This window comes from Thermoascus crustaceus, assembly GCF_041956765.1.
Source record: "Thermoascus crustaceus strain CBS 181.67 unplaced genomic scaffold VTN00scaffold_1, whole genome shotgun sequence".
In the NCBI taxonomy this organism is placed as follows: Eukaryota; Fungi; Ascomycota; class Eurotiomycetes; order Eurotiales; family Thermoascaceae; genus Thermoascus; species Thermoascus crustaceus.
This window is the reverse complement of record NW_027192527.1, coordinates 5500693-5514555: the sequence shown is the minus strand read 5'-3', so window position 1 is coordinate 5514555 and position 13863 is coordinate 5500693. Positions and strand designations below refer to the sequence as shown.

At 52.6% G+C, this 13863-nt stretch overlaps 5 protein-coding genes across 5 annotated transcripts; 2 read left to right on the top strand and 3 right to left on the bottom strand.

The window, feature by feature from the left end:
* Positions 1 to 332: 332 nt before the first annotated feature.
* On the bottom strand, positions 333 to 2921 carry VTN00DRAFT_1990 (uncharacterized protein; the record flags this gene model as incomplete). Its single annotated transcript, XM_069428158.1, has 1 exon — positions 333 to 2921. One exon carries the CDS (start codon positions 2919 to 2921, stop codon positions 333 to 335), a length of 2589 nt encoding a protein of 862 aa, XP_069292692.1.
* A 118-nt stretch (positions 2922 to 3039) lies between these two features.
* On the top strand, positions 3040 to 3588 carry VTN00DRAFT_1989 (uncharacterized protein; the record flags this gene model as incomplete). Its single annotated transcript, XM_069428156.1, has 1 exon — positions 3040 to 3588. One exon carries the CDS (start codon positions 3040 to 3042, stop codon positions 3586 to 3588), a length of 549 nt encoding a protein of 182 aa, XP_069292691.1.
* A 319-nt stretch (positions 3589 to 3907) lies between these two features.
* On the bottom strand, positions 3908 to 7321 carry VTN00DRAFT_1988 (uncharacterized protein; the record flags this gene model as incomplete). Its single annotated transcript, XM_069428155.1, has 5 exons — positions 3908 to 3959; positions 4018 to 4506; positions 4566 to 4674; positions 4730 to 5614; positions 5668 to 7321. 5 exons carry the CDS (start codon positions 7319 to 7321, stop codon positions 3908 to 3910), a joined length of 3189 nt encoding a protein of 1062 aa, XP_069292690.1.
* A 1570-nt stretch (positions 7322 to 8891) lies between these two features.
* On the bottom strand, positions 8892 to 10625 carry VTN00DRAFT_1987 (uncharacterized protein; the record flags this gene model as incomplete). Its single annotated transcript, XM_069428154.1, has 4 exons — positions 8892 to 9536; positions 9586 to 10172; positions 10246 to 10318; positions 10608 to 10625. The coding sequence occupies 4 exons, from the start codon at positions 10623 to 10625 to the stop codon at positions 8892 to 8894; spliced, it is 1323 nt and encodes a 440-aa protein (XP_069292689.1).
* Positions 10626 to 10899: 274 nt separating this feature from the next.
* VTN00DRAFT_1986 (uncharacterized protein) lies at positions 10900 to 13592 on the top strand (the record flags this gene model as incomplete). Its single annotated transcript, XM_069428153.1, has 3 exons — positions 10900 to 11077; positions 11223 to 11654; positions 13057 to 13592. 3 exons carry the CDS (start codon positions 10900 to 10902, stop codon positions 13590 to 13592), a joined length of 1146 nt encoding a protein of 381 aa, XP_069292688.1.
* Between the last annotated feature and the right edge of the window lie 271 nt (positions 13593 to 13863).

Genomic DNA, 13863 nt, shown 5'->3' with positions numbered 1-13863 from the left:
TAGAGAGGTATACAGACCAGATGTTCGGTCGGGGAAATTTTTAACCTGCCCAAAGAAGAAAAAAACTTCGAGAGCCTGTCAGCTTTCGACTTTCTCTTTTTTTCTTTTCAAATAGACAAGGGATGTTCACCGTCCTTAAGGTTGAACAATACCAAACACTCCAAGAGAAGGAAAAAGACAGATCACCGGGTATAAGATTCACCGTAAACATAATCGACCTGCGTCGCCCATCCCACATACAACTAGGTACCACATCTGCGCCGAAAAGAAGACAAAAAGGTATCTCGTTTTGCAACATACAAAGGAGTCTAGTTAGTCATGAACGGGCAGCCTCAAAGCATGCTCAGGTTTGGACTGCCATCTTGCCCATCCAACTGATCATATCCATTTTCTCTATCCCGTATAGAGTCCGAGCTGTCCTGTCGAGGAGCCACCACGGGTCGGACTTTTGCCCCCACAAAACCCCTTCGATCTCTCCCGATACGCCCACGCCCAAGCCAGTTATGCTTCAGGGCCTTACTCAGGGTTTCAATCTGCTCCTGAGCCTCGTCGCCGGATTGTACGCTGGCCAGAACACTCACACATTGCAACATGCGTCCCACAGTTTCTGTAATCACATGGGAAGAATCAGCAGCGTCGGTAGAGCGAATTGTGGGTCGTGAGGATGGCGAAGATAATGACTGGAAGATAAGTTGGTCCGGGTTCGAGGACGTGTTTGAAGCGGCACGGCTGCGAGAAAGGCTAGCTGAATCGGAGGAGTAACTGACAGCCGCGTTTAGGAGAGTTGAGGATTGCGAGTTGTAGCTGCTGAAGCCTGGGTCAAGGGATGCAGCAGTTCCAGGACGGCCGCCACTGCTGTTGCTGTTTGGGGTTATACTAAGAGCACTGACGCCGAGGTTGATGTTGTCAAGACTCAGACGGGAGAAGGTTGCCTTCAACCCTTCGTACCGAGGAAGAATGACGGTATCGCGGAAAGCAATCAGCACGATACTGCGCACATCAAGTTCATCGCCCATAGAGACATCAGAGGATTCTGCTTTAGGCAGCGCCCCCCAGAATTCCTTTGCCTCACGGGCACTCATGACTGACCCGCGGCCTTTGAACTCAAGATCCAGAGGCAGGAAGACGGCCTGCATGAATGGGAGAATTGTCCCGAAGACAAGCATCCATATCTGCACAAGATATGGAACCACCTTCTCATCCGGGACGGTGGTTATTGAGTGGTTCAAGGATGCAAAGCCTGTCTGGAGCAGTTCTCGTAGATCCTCGACGATAACAGAGGGCTGGTGCCTCTGAACGCAACGTTGGACATGAACCAAAACAAGCTTGTTCAGATCTTCAATGGCGATACGGACATCCTCTCCGTCGAAGACGACAAGAATTTTCGCCTTAAGAAAGTCCCAGGCGTCTTCTGGGCTCATGTTGTGAAGTCCAAACCCCTGAAGGGCTTCTCGCAAGGCGGCTTCACCTTGCAGAACACTCGTCGAACTCCCGAGTGACGACGGTCCATGGGAGCCCACCTGAGGACCATTACCACCGACCGAACTGGCCAGCCAATCGGACGGGTCAGGCTCCCGCATTAGATCTAAGGCCTTTTCGTCCTTCTTCTTTGCTCGTCCACCATGTAGTAGATCTAGACCGGTCACTGACTTCCCAAAGGATGTAGATGACGGGCCTGGTGAAGACGGTGTAAAGGAATATAGCGATTGAGGGGCGCTAGGATCCAGAGGTTTGGAGTTACTGGAAGCAGACGACAGGGGAAGGTTGTAATGATCGTCCTTGTCCTTTAGCTTCAACTTCTGTCGAGACAAGAAATGGTGCTTGTGCGTCTTATCCTTCTCTTTCTCTTTCTCCTTCTCTTTTTCGTTGCTCGTCTGCTTCTCAGCAGGTACCACCGTAGTGGCCGAGGCATTGGAAAGATTATACATAGACGAATTGGTCGACGGCATAGTATCTGCCAAGCTGGCCGTAGACGCGTTGACCATGCGCGATAACCCACTGGGGCCCGGCAAGCCCATCTTGTTCGGGGACGGGAGAGCCATTTTGTCCTTGGAAAACGGGTCCTTGTCCCTGGTTATCCCAATGTGCTTGGGCTTGAACAGCTTCATCTTCGACTTCTCTCCTTTGGGCTTATGCTCGCGTTCCGGAACCTGCTCTACTGGACTTCTCGGAAAGGCGGCATTGGCTGCGGTCGTGGCTGCAAGGACATGCCCTCCAACCAGTCCATTCTGGTATGTCTGGCCAGATAAGCCTGCTGTACCCGATGTGCCATGGGATGTCAACAGCGGAGGAGGTGGAGAATCCCTGCTGTTTCTTTTCTTCTTTGTCCCTTCGTCCTGCATGTTTGGGATTGTTTGGGAGCGCTGTCGCAGGTGCTGCTGGGAGGACGACTGATGCTGCATCGCAGCCTGCGCGGCGATCTGGGAGGCTGTGAGATTCGCCATGGCGGTACTGTGCTCTGACGAGGAGGCTGTGGGCAGAGACGGCTCGAAAAAGCCCTGGGAGTGTTGTCTCGGACGGTGTTTCTGCAGGTCCAGCGGGGGCACTCGGGGGGAGGACTTGGGGGACTTGCGCGCCGGGGGGTCATTTTGCGGCATGTAGGCAGCGGAGGGCCGTGACGAGGTCGGCAGCGAGATGTTGCTGTTGTTGGTGCTATTGGCAGCAACCGAGGAGGTCCTCGGTGGGTGAGGGGACGACGGCCCTGGCTGCGAATTGAGGTTGTATAGAGAGCCCTTGGGACGGGAGAGCGTGGTTACGTTGGACGAAGCGGAGGAGGCATCGCTTCCAGAGGAACCAGGACGCTCCGTCTGGTCTGCAGGAGGCGTCGTCGTGTTCATGTTCGTCGAGCCTGCAGGACGTTCGGGCGACGAGGGGGGCGCAGGGGACTGCGTCTCGACGCGGCGGACAGTGGGCGTGGTCATCGTGCGACGAAGAACAGAGAGAGAGCTACCTGGCTGGCAACAACATGGTGTCCAGCACTCGTATCCAACCGGTAGACAGAGAGACTGAGACAGTTCAGACGGAGGATGAACAAGAATCATGTCCATCCTCCGCAGACGTCAACCAGAAAAGGCCCCGGCTGAAACTGACGCCGTCGCCCCGCTAAGCGGTGGAAGCGACCGATGGCACCGAGACCTCTTCCAGACCTACTCCCTTTCTCGACGCATCTCTGCAAGGAGAAGAGCAAGGGACAGTCAATGCGATATTGGCATCATCGATCCAGATCCAAGATACCCTCGACCGACATCTTTCGCCATGGCGCCTGCTCCAAGCCATTCTCCCAACCCTTCGGTCGCGCTGCATGCGCTGTACACTGCCCCGCATCCACCCACATCGCACACTTTTTCCCACCCCATCTCGCTCCCAGCCACCTCTGCGTCGCCTCAGGAAGAAGTTAAGGCTAAGAGTGCCTACCTGGCCGAGCTCAAAGGCTTGGTCACGCAGCTGCAGGGCGAGATCAATGTGTTCTTGACGGAGCGGATGGAGGAAGACAAAAAGGCCGCAGAGGCGCAAGGGAAGAAAGACGCAGACAGGGAGGCCAAGGAAGAGGAGAACTACGGAGAGGAGGATGTGGAGGATGAGGCATGAAGATATATACGTCAATGCGTACTCTCGAGGGAACGTCGAGCTGGAGAAATACGAAAAAAAAGCCGCGACGGGTCCTATCGACAAGACGGCTATGGGATCTTATGACATGCTACAGGACCATCCCATGACCCTTCGCGGACAGGTGATGCAACGAGTAGTCTCATTCATTACGATGCCATGCTATCTGGGGTATCAATTCATGCAGAGAGCATAACCGTCATTCCGTGCTGGAGGGTCTCCAAAAAATAAAGGCATATCCTCGACGATGCGACAACATCTAGACATCTCTAAAATTCAAAAACAAAAAAGTGACATGGCTTCATGCAGTGGCATTCATTCTATTCGCGCAACCCAGATGGACGACGGTATTACTATGGATCAAAAACTGTCAGAAGAATTAGTTCTGAAAAGGACGAGGAGCGGACTTACTCTGGGAAAACATTAATGACGCTTCCTCCCAATCGTTTATGACAGACGACACAAAGCCTCTCCTCGGTGACCGTGACGTGTCTGTTTCTGGTCGCTTTCCTATCAGCGGATCCGTCGCCTACCAACAACTGCGCCTGCGTCGCGACGTTCTGTGTCTTCTGCAGACCAGCGACGACTCTTGCCTCGTTCACAATGGAGTTGGCCGCACGGATACGGCCTCTGAAGTAGAATTCGAGTTCCTGGACCGGAAGTGTCTCGGGAATCAAGTTGAGAGTGGAATTTGCGGGTAGGCGAGACCCGTGTCTTGCCAGGATCTCGAGCGCGGGGCCATATTGCGGTTTATAACCGTGCGGGGGAGAGAGATATAGGGATAACAGGGTCAAGTAGATGGTGGGCTGGTCTTCTTCGGAGTCTGTGGGAGCTACGCGCCGCGACGGTGCAACGTCGGCGGCAACCGTATCTTCGAGCAGATGGATTTGGTTGCAGTATCTGGAGTGTTAACGTCAGCTTAGATTCATACTTATGAATAGGAAAATGAGCAAGCATACTCTTCCGCCTTTGTGTAATCTTGAAGCTTAAAGACGTAGATTTCTAGAGCCTGCCGGTGCTGGCCCATCTTACTGAAAACGATTGCTCTTGCCTCGAAGAATTCAGGATCTATTTCCATTAGCCACTTCCGATCTCAACTGGACCCAGTTTCTTTTCGACTCACCCTCGCGAGGAAGAAGATCAAGCATCATTGCAGGAGAATACTGCGAGCTAGACTTGAGCAATGCCAAAAATTTATGCTTCGACTCAATATAATCGGCTTCATCTTTGAACGCCCACTTTCCACTTTTGTGGTCCTTCAGCCGCTCCAGATAGAGCAGGAGCAGCTTCTGGTGGAGATCGGGAGTCATATCGTTCAACTCCCCAATGACATGTTCAAGATATCTGACCGCGAGATTGGCATCTATGCCCAGCAAGAAATCCAGAACTCGCTGTCGGGGCAACGTCTCCGCGTTTTCAGTATCGGCCAGGAATATTTCCATTCCCAACTCAGGATCTGCCCTCAGCGGCCATTCGGCGAACTCGAGGATGAGGTCGATCATCTCCGGTGGCAGATTCTGCAAATAGGCAATCGTCTTCTTTGGTCCATGAAGCTGCGGTGCGCTCTCTTCCTTCTCTTCAGCCTGGCCGAACTTCCGAAGCAGCTCCAGGGCAGCACGATGCATCTTCTTCCCGAAGAGGAAATCGATGAGTTCATTATAGCGCTTACTCTCTTCGAGCTTCTCCATCACCACATCCGGGTCGCAGAAGTTGGCGATACGGAAGAGAGAGCCTGCGAGGGTAGGTGTGGCGTACATATGGGCTCGGAAAAGGGTTGTGTCAACGAGTTTGGCCGTTTCTCGGAGTCTAGCTGCAAAATCAGGGACATCCACATCTTTGGAGAGTCCCAGCAGCTTCATGACGGAGTCCGTGAACTCATCCACCTCCCCATTGATCAGTGGGTAGACTTTCAGAGAGCCATCCGGGTTCAGAAATCGTTGAAATCTTCTACGGACATCGGCTAAGAATCCCTGAAGCTCACGGACAGCAGCCTTGAGATCCTTTCCCTCTGCATAAAAGTTAACAAGATGAATACCAGGCTAGCGGAAGTACCGAACATACCAAGTCGTTTCTCGTGATGTTTATCATGATGGACACCCTCCACATGCTTTCCACGAATACTGCTTGCATCGCTACCATCGTCCACTTTACCCCGGAGAAACGACCTTACAGAAGGTGCGTACATGGGAGTTCTCACAACTTCCTCTGTGGCCGGTGCGTCTGCTTGTTCATGGGCTCCATTCGGTTTTACTGGGGTCTCATCGGGGGTAGTTTCACGCTCTTCTTGTTCTTCCACGATGGAAGAGAGATCCCCGGCAATTACCCTAGGATAGAGTCGGATCACAATCTCAGGAGGCGCGGAAACTTCAGTAAATAGATCCAGGGAGTCTCGATACTTCCCGGCATTGAACAAATTCTGGGCCTTTTGGAGCTTGACCTCACGCAACCGGCCGGCTTTATCCTTGAGAAGCGCATCTTCCAGCATGCCTAATAGACTGATTGCCTCGTCGAGATACCCTTTCTCCACCAAAGCATCGACTTGAGAGTCATAACTTAAAGCCTCCATGCGCCAGATAACACGATCACTTCCCACCAAAAACCCCTTCCCAGCATGAGCTAAGCTGGTACTTAGTTGCGGGATATGCAATATACTTGCTGATGGTAGCGAAATCGACTGCAGAAGCGACAGTGTTTCCGGGTTTCTTACTTCCAAAGTCCCTTTAGAAGAATCCTGGAGCGCCAAAAGGTACGGATAAGAATATCCAATGGCATCGGGAGCATTGCTCCATGGGATCTGCCTCTTTCCTAGCGAGTGCCCCTCAAGGTCAATGAAGTGGGTATTGATATCTTTCGCCAGCAAAACCTGGCCTCCATCCAGTCGCGTTGCAAGCGGCTTAGGAACCATTCCTCCCATACCGATATAGCTCATACTTGCAACCCCGACACCGCCTAATCTGCCAGTTTCCTGTCCTGGGCCACCGCCGATGCTCCCAGGGCCGACCAGATCTTTAATCTCCATACTCTCAATGTCAACCATAACATAGTTCGAGCTCAGACCTGCGACCAATTTTGTCCCCGAAACCCACGTGAGTGTCTTAATGCCACTGACCAATGTGATCTCCGACGAATCGCTGTCGAGCTCCATGTCTCGCCACGTCCAGAGAAGGATTCTTCGTTTGACAGCGACCGCAAGGCGGGACACAATTGCCGGCACGCCCGTCTCAGGGTCCTCAAAGATATTCGAAGTCACGGCCAAGGTAGATGCGCCTTTCGTCTTGATCAGCTGTTCCTGCAGCTCGTAGGTCTGTAGATCGTGGATGGAGACATATCCGCCGGAAAGCGAGATTAGGAGCTTTGCCTCCTTGATCAGAGCTAGCTGCTCGATCTTGTACCTGGAGAACTTCTCCTGCTCCCGTAGAAGATCCGTCGGCTTGACCTTGGGCGGTGTTTGCGGTGGAGACACAGACGCGGTCCTGCCGCGGGGGTTGTCATCCTTGTCCTTGGAGGTGCTCCCATTCTCGGCCGCCGTAGGCTGCTGCTCATGTCCCTGCTGCTCTTCATCATCATGAGAAATTTCGTTGATCCGGTATACCCTCAAGCTCCCATTATTCAACCCGACTAGCAGACGATCACCGAACGCGAGGACCGACTCAATCTTGGACTTGTCACGCTGCTTGAGCTCGACGAGCGGTCGAGCCGTGAAGGCCGCCAGCATGGCTTTTTGTTTCTTCTCAATCCCACCTCTTCTTCTTCTTCAACCGTAAGCTGCTGGATATGCGATTATTATTTATGGCCATGAAGTAGTCGACCGGGACTGAGTCATTGTTATTAGTATGCCGAACGCGAGGGAGGTGGGCAGATCGTCGCCGCCCATCAGCAGGTGGGTGCCCGCTACTGCTGTCGTTACGTTAGTTTAGGTAGCTTGATAGGTAGGCGGCTTGGGTCCGAGCTGCGGAGCCCCGGCAGCGTGGCACCGCTGCGGCGGGAGGATGTTCGTTAGTCAGCTATTAGTCAGCAGAGCATATAGTTAACGTTAACATAGTTAACTACAACTGCTCCACTGCATAATGCAGCTAGAAGAGCAGCTGGATTTTTTTTGGGTATGGGAAATTCGAACTGTTTGAATTATTAAATTGAAGCCTTAGTCTAAAACCGGGAGGCTATATAATCATTGACGTTCAATGTGTTTTAGAATTTGGAATTTCAAACTCGGAGGGAGGAGGACTCCAGCATACCCCACTACCTATGCTTTGATCGTCGCGTCGAGTCAGATACGTGTACAACGTAAAAATGGAGGAACTCAAGTGGTGGTTAAATAATTTTATTTCATTTGATATGTGCATACGTGCACCATGTAACTACTAACTAGAACTACCTAAGCATGAAGGGGCCAACGCCATGGTACTCCTTCAACATGGAGGGATAATGAGGTAATTTGTGATTGGGGCGATTGGGGAATTGGGTAATGTAGTCAGCTTGCGCTGCGACAATCCCGATGGTACAGTTAATAGGGAAATGTGGGTTATGGGGGTACATGGGGCACATGGAGGATGATCCCTCCATCCGTCTGGACTCAGCATCCCATAGCACAAACGGTTGGGAATGGGGCAAATGTAAACTGTCTTCGGCCCTCCGCTGGATGAACTCATAGATACAGACATTGGGGAAGCGGGGGATTGGGGCAATGGAGAAATTGGAAAATGGGTAAACTCAAACTGTCTCCGCTGTGTAAATCCGCGGATACAGGTAATTGAGAAACTTGGGGAATCGGGAAATGGTGATAAAAGGGTAATTTATTCAGCTTTTGCCGTAACCGTCCGTATTACATGGAAATGCTCACACCATCGTGACAACTGTTCAGAATGCAGATCTGGTAAAGAAAAAGCCGGTCATCCAAGTCCACGTGGAAGAAAATGCAGAACAGGCTACCGGATCTGGAGTATTTTGAGAAACATGACAGCGATTACAGGAAGGGAAAAGACGCATGCATAAGGGGATTGTAGAGGGGAGGAGTGAAAATAGAAAGTCACAACCCGCAACGCCGTCCGAGACACAAAGAAAAGGAGATGAATGGAAACGAGTCGAATAAATCGAGTATCGTGACCTGCAACACCTTTCGAGACCGCACATGGACAAAGCAAGGCCGATTAGAAACTGTCGACAGCGGAACTTGCAGGTTGCGAAAACCTCCCGGTGTTTCGTAGCCGTGCTGAATACCATGGCTTTGTAACACCTTGCTAGACCGTATGTGCACGTCGAGCAAATCCGGCCCAGACTGTCGAGAACTAAACCCGCATGTGCTCAGGAACCTCCTGGTGATGAGCAGACGTGCCCTTGCCACGCCATGTAGAGACGGCAGGGATATCAGCCTTGAAGCGTTGCTCATCGGTTCCGTAGGCGCGAGGAGTGAGCTTAATCAAAGTATGCAGTGGCACCTCCATCCACGGGCTCTTCTCCTGCGACATATTCAGGAAATACGCGTAGATGCAACGCAGCACGGCCTGGTGAGTCACGATAATGACGTTCTCGCTTCGCTCCAATTCCATGATGATGGGCTCCAGCCGGATGACGACATCACGGTACGATTCTCCGCCGCGGTACCGGTAGTTGTATTTGTCTTCGTCCCGGGCTTTAAAGTCCTCCGGGTAGCGCTCAGCAATCTGTGCGTACGTGAGGCCATCGCAAACTCCAGAGTCGAGCTCGTCCAATGCCTTCCATTCGAGCTTGTCGTAGCCTGTTTCGGCAGCTAAGTGACGAGCCGTCTGGATAGTACGCTTAAGTGTCGACGTCCAAATGGTGACCTTGGCGTCTTTGGGCACACCAGATTTCCTGAGGAGCTCGGGAAGTGCGCGTGCGTAAGCTTCGCCCCTAGTAGAAAGATTGGCGTCGCCGCCAATCTTTCCCTCTAGGTTGTACTCCGACTCACCATGCTACGCGAGTTAGCCGAGACACTATTACTTCGAGATCGGGGTAACTTACGCGAGACAACCAGATCGAACGCGGCTTTATGTGCAGGTTCTGGATATAATACACGAGGCGGCTGGAGAGGTAATCCTTGATCTGGTTGATAATCACGGTAGAACCCACGTTGACGAGTTTCACATATGTGTATTCTTTTTCATCCTCGTCGATGGTCTCGTAGACCTTTTCGTAATTGCGGATGCGCTCACGGAAATCGCGAGCAGCAACTTCGGGGTCCTGACCCTTGTAGTCCGGCGAAGTGGTCTTGACTTCACGGATGTTGTTGATAATTATGTCCTCGTCGTCGCAAGTGGACTCAACGAACAGAGTCTCGACGCCTGCATTGCGGCAGCTCTCGTGAATCCAGCGCCTGCGCGCCTTGGTAGAGTTCGTTGCGTCAAGGATTGCAACAATGCCGCGTCCTTCCCTGAACCACTTCAACATGTCGGAGACCGCAGCTTGGGCAGCAGCACGTCTCATCCGTTCACCCTCTGGATTGGACGGGTCGAAAAATGCAGCTGCCGGCTGTGGGTTGTCCAGTCTCCGGTAGGTACCGACATTGAAGATTTGGGCCGGGATCCCAACCCAAGCTAGATAACGCAGGGCTGACAGACCGCCTGTCAGTACAGAAACAGTAACAACACATCTGTGACGAAGAGAGTAGGAAGACACGCATACCCTTGCCTGCAATCAGACTCTTCCCCCTAGCGGGGAGGCCGACCATGACCACACATATTTTCGTGTCATCTGACTGAATACCCAGTCTGTTAGTCATCCTGAAGATGTAGAAGTTGGTGTTGCCTTTCCGCAGGAGCAAAGACATGATGAAACAGGATGGTCTTCAGAAGCAAACAAGGGGAATCGACAGGCGAAACGGGAGATTGGAGTGCACCAGTAGAACAGACAAAGCACCATGCTCAGGGGATGTAGAGGGCTGATGGCAACGGAGGATGATGATGGAGAGGATGAGCATGATGGAGAAAGCGGGATGTCGTGTCAAACAAGATGAGGGGAAGGAAGATGAAGTGAAGGATCATTACAAGAACATTGAATCGCATCGTGGCCCGTCAAACGATGCAATATGGCCGCCGAGATGTTGCTTAGTTGTCGCGGGTGACCTCTTGTTGTTCCCTCTTTAACCACGGCTTGCGGACTACTGCACAAACCCAGTAGGATATCAAAGCAAGAGGAAACAATGCCCATCAAACAAGGAAAGAGAAGGTGGAATTATAGGTGTTGTTCTCCTGATCCCTTTTTGGGAGGGCTGGGGGTGTCTAGATACTGGTGTGGGTTGATAGCTTCGCTTCTACAGCCCAATGTCGCAAAACGTCAATGCCGACAAGCAATGGAGCAGCAGGCCGGTTTAGAAGCTCGAATGGAACACGGAAAAGGCTCGAAGAAGATTATTCGGAACCCCGTGGCCACTTGACCATCCCCGCTGTTGCCCCGCAATCGACTCCGGGCTTCTGGATGGCCTTCCGAGACAGCCTGCTTGGCAAGAGACGCCGAGGTCTATTTATGAGTTCTCCGGGCATTCCACGCGGAGGGATTTTCATAAGGCCATGCACAAGCGTTCACCGGCGCGCCTATCAGGGTCGTCGATCCACCACGACAGATTGGGTAACATTGCGCCTGCTGCACGCTGCAAGATACAGTCGACGGGCAGCAGGTCGAGGAGCCCGGAACGGCCGCCGTCAGGGGCGGCAACACATTGAGACCAGGGACGTCACACCGCCGTTCGAAAGCCGGCAAGCAGCTTGCAAAGGCCTGTCTCGCCTGCGGGAATGCCAGGAAGAGCTGGGCGCGTGAGCAGGCCCGGCCGTACACCGGCGGGAGATCCAGGCGGAACGGCGGCCAAAGAGGGGCGTCGGTGGCGGCGTTGGGACCCGAGGCACCATCCACGACCGCTCCGTCCAGACCCTTTTCCCACTGCCGTCCGTCCGCACCAATGGTGGTTCCATCGGCTGATCTCGACTCGCGATCATCCCATGTCGGCCGTCGGGCCAGCTGTCAGGGGCTGGCCGTCGGGCTTTGGCCCAGAGTCCAGACAGATTCGCCGTCACGCGAGCAGAGTTGGGGAGATGATCGTAGGCCACGATGCGATTCAGGTGCAGGGGTAGACAGGAGTATATATAGGGCGATAGGACATGATAACACGGCTTGTTCGGGTACAGAAAGCATGCAATTGGGAGACCATGCCGACGATGTGTAAAACCACAGAAAACAAAATACCAGAAGACCAGGATGGGAAAGACAGCTTGACCAGAAAAAAAGGTGCACTCACGGTCGCAAAAAAGATTTTGTTTCCAGATTCTCTCCGACCTGAGTCACCGGAAGCCATGGCGATAGGAACCTGTTAAGCAGAGCTGAGTCGGCGACCGCCAGAACATCCGATCGACCCAAAGTCACAAGGGAAAAAGCAGAGGGACAGAGTCAGACAGGACGACAAGGTCGGGAAGCCTGATATCTGAATCTCTGGACAACTCCGAGCAGACAAGACCGATCTGGCGGGCCGACAGGTGGTTTGCGTTTGAGAAAAAGGACCGCTGGATCGCCGGGCTCATCGATGGATATCGACTCGCGTGGCCCGATGCGGTGAGAGGCCAAGGGGTCAACGTCACTTCCGCGGGGTTTTCGTCCCATGGGCTCCCTCGGGACACCCGCGACACTGGACAGCATGGAGAACACCTTCGGACTTAGGCCCTTTTCTTCTCTCGTCAACGCTACTGTGCATCTGGGACTCATGGGGTTTCTGTTCGCTTCGTCAGCGCTCTCTTTTCTGCGATAATCATGATCCTTTTCCCCGAGAAAAAGACGAAGACGCCCTTTACTCACCGTATCGCGCGTAGGCTCCTACATACCTCTCTGACATGGCAAGACCAGCAGCAGAAACAGTAGTGGCCCTGGAAGCAAACATACTCAGTGCTTTGGAACTATGTCTTGCCCTGGAGTTTCCCCATCAGGTAAAAATGAGGTTGCAACACGGTGTACCGTACAGAGATAGGATCAGCCAGATCATGCTTGGCTAAAGGACAAACAAAACATGGCTCCCAACGTTGTCTACGTCAGGACGTGATTTCTATGCCATTTTGGGACTCAGGCCTGTTCCATTGCCAGACTTTGACCCAAGGTCTGCATCTTCTCCTTTGAATTCAACAGCTGGAAGGAATCTCATGGATTCCTTTTCGCCGTCAACCATCTTATGGCAACTCACTCCAAGCCTCATTTGCATTTTAAAGAAATATTTCACATCTGAATTTGCCTTGGACTCTGCGCTAGGCATCTTATTAATTGCATTTTCGAAATTCTCCTGTCGAGAGACATCTTTAATTACATTTTGTCAGGCAGAATAGCGGATATTCTGCAAGCTTTGCAATACCCCATTGGCAGCTACCTGAAAGAAAATAATATCATCCAACATTTTTATACCTGAAAGCCCCTTGTACGGCTGTCAGGAACGGTGTCAAGTCCAGTGCTCAAGTTCACCAGACCGGCCACTTCCAATCCACAGTTTCAACAAGGAAATACCTTCTGAATCTCGCGAAAATACAAGCAGAATGTGCTTCTGGTGCGAGTACATCTCCTGTCCTGTCCCACCCCCCGTCCTCGTCAGCAATGACTCCCGCAACGTTGATGCATACTTCACCACCACAATCATCACCGGTCCTGCTACAGGGACCATTCCTACTCCACGCTTCTGCCCTCTGATCAACCTCCCGGGGAACCTGAGCACGTGTCTCGACCAGACCCCAGATGCGGAGAAGGTCCTCTGGTACCGCAGCCGCCTGGAGAAGATGGACTGCTCGCTACGTGTGCTGAAGCGGTACCTGTCTGACCCGGGGTACCGCCCCCAGCTGATCGGGTTGCTCCTGAGGGACTGTGAGTGGCTGCATAAGAGGTTGAGGGAGGGGCTGACGTCTTTTTGGAAGACGCACGGTCTGACGCGGAGACGGAGGGGAAGGAGGGGAAGGGGCGGACGAGGGCAGTCGAAGGTATCTGTACAGGCTAACAAGCAAGTTTGGTGATGGACAAGGTGCATATACCAGTCAGCGACCACAGCAAGAACCCGTAACCATAAGAGCAGGGACGGGCCAAGGAATTTCTCGAATAACGCTACCAGCGAGGTCGTCTACGGGCCACGATGCTTGCAGCACTAATCGGCGTCTTGTAACACGGCATACGTGATTTCAACATTGTTCCTTGTCTCGACAAGCCATTATTTACTCTTTTTTTTTCTTTTCCATTGCCATTGGGAATGGCCCTTGTGTTGCATCCTCATGATGATATCACTCTCCC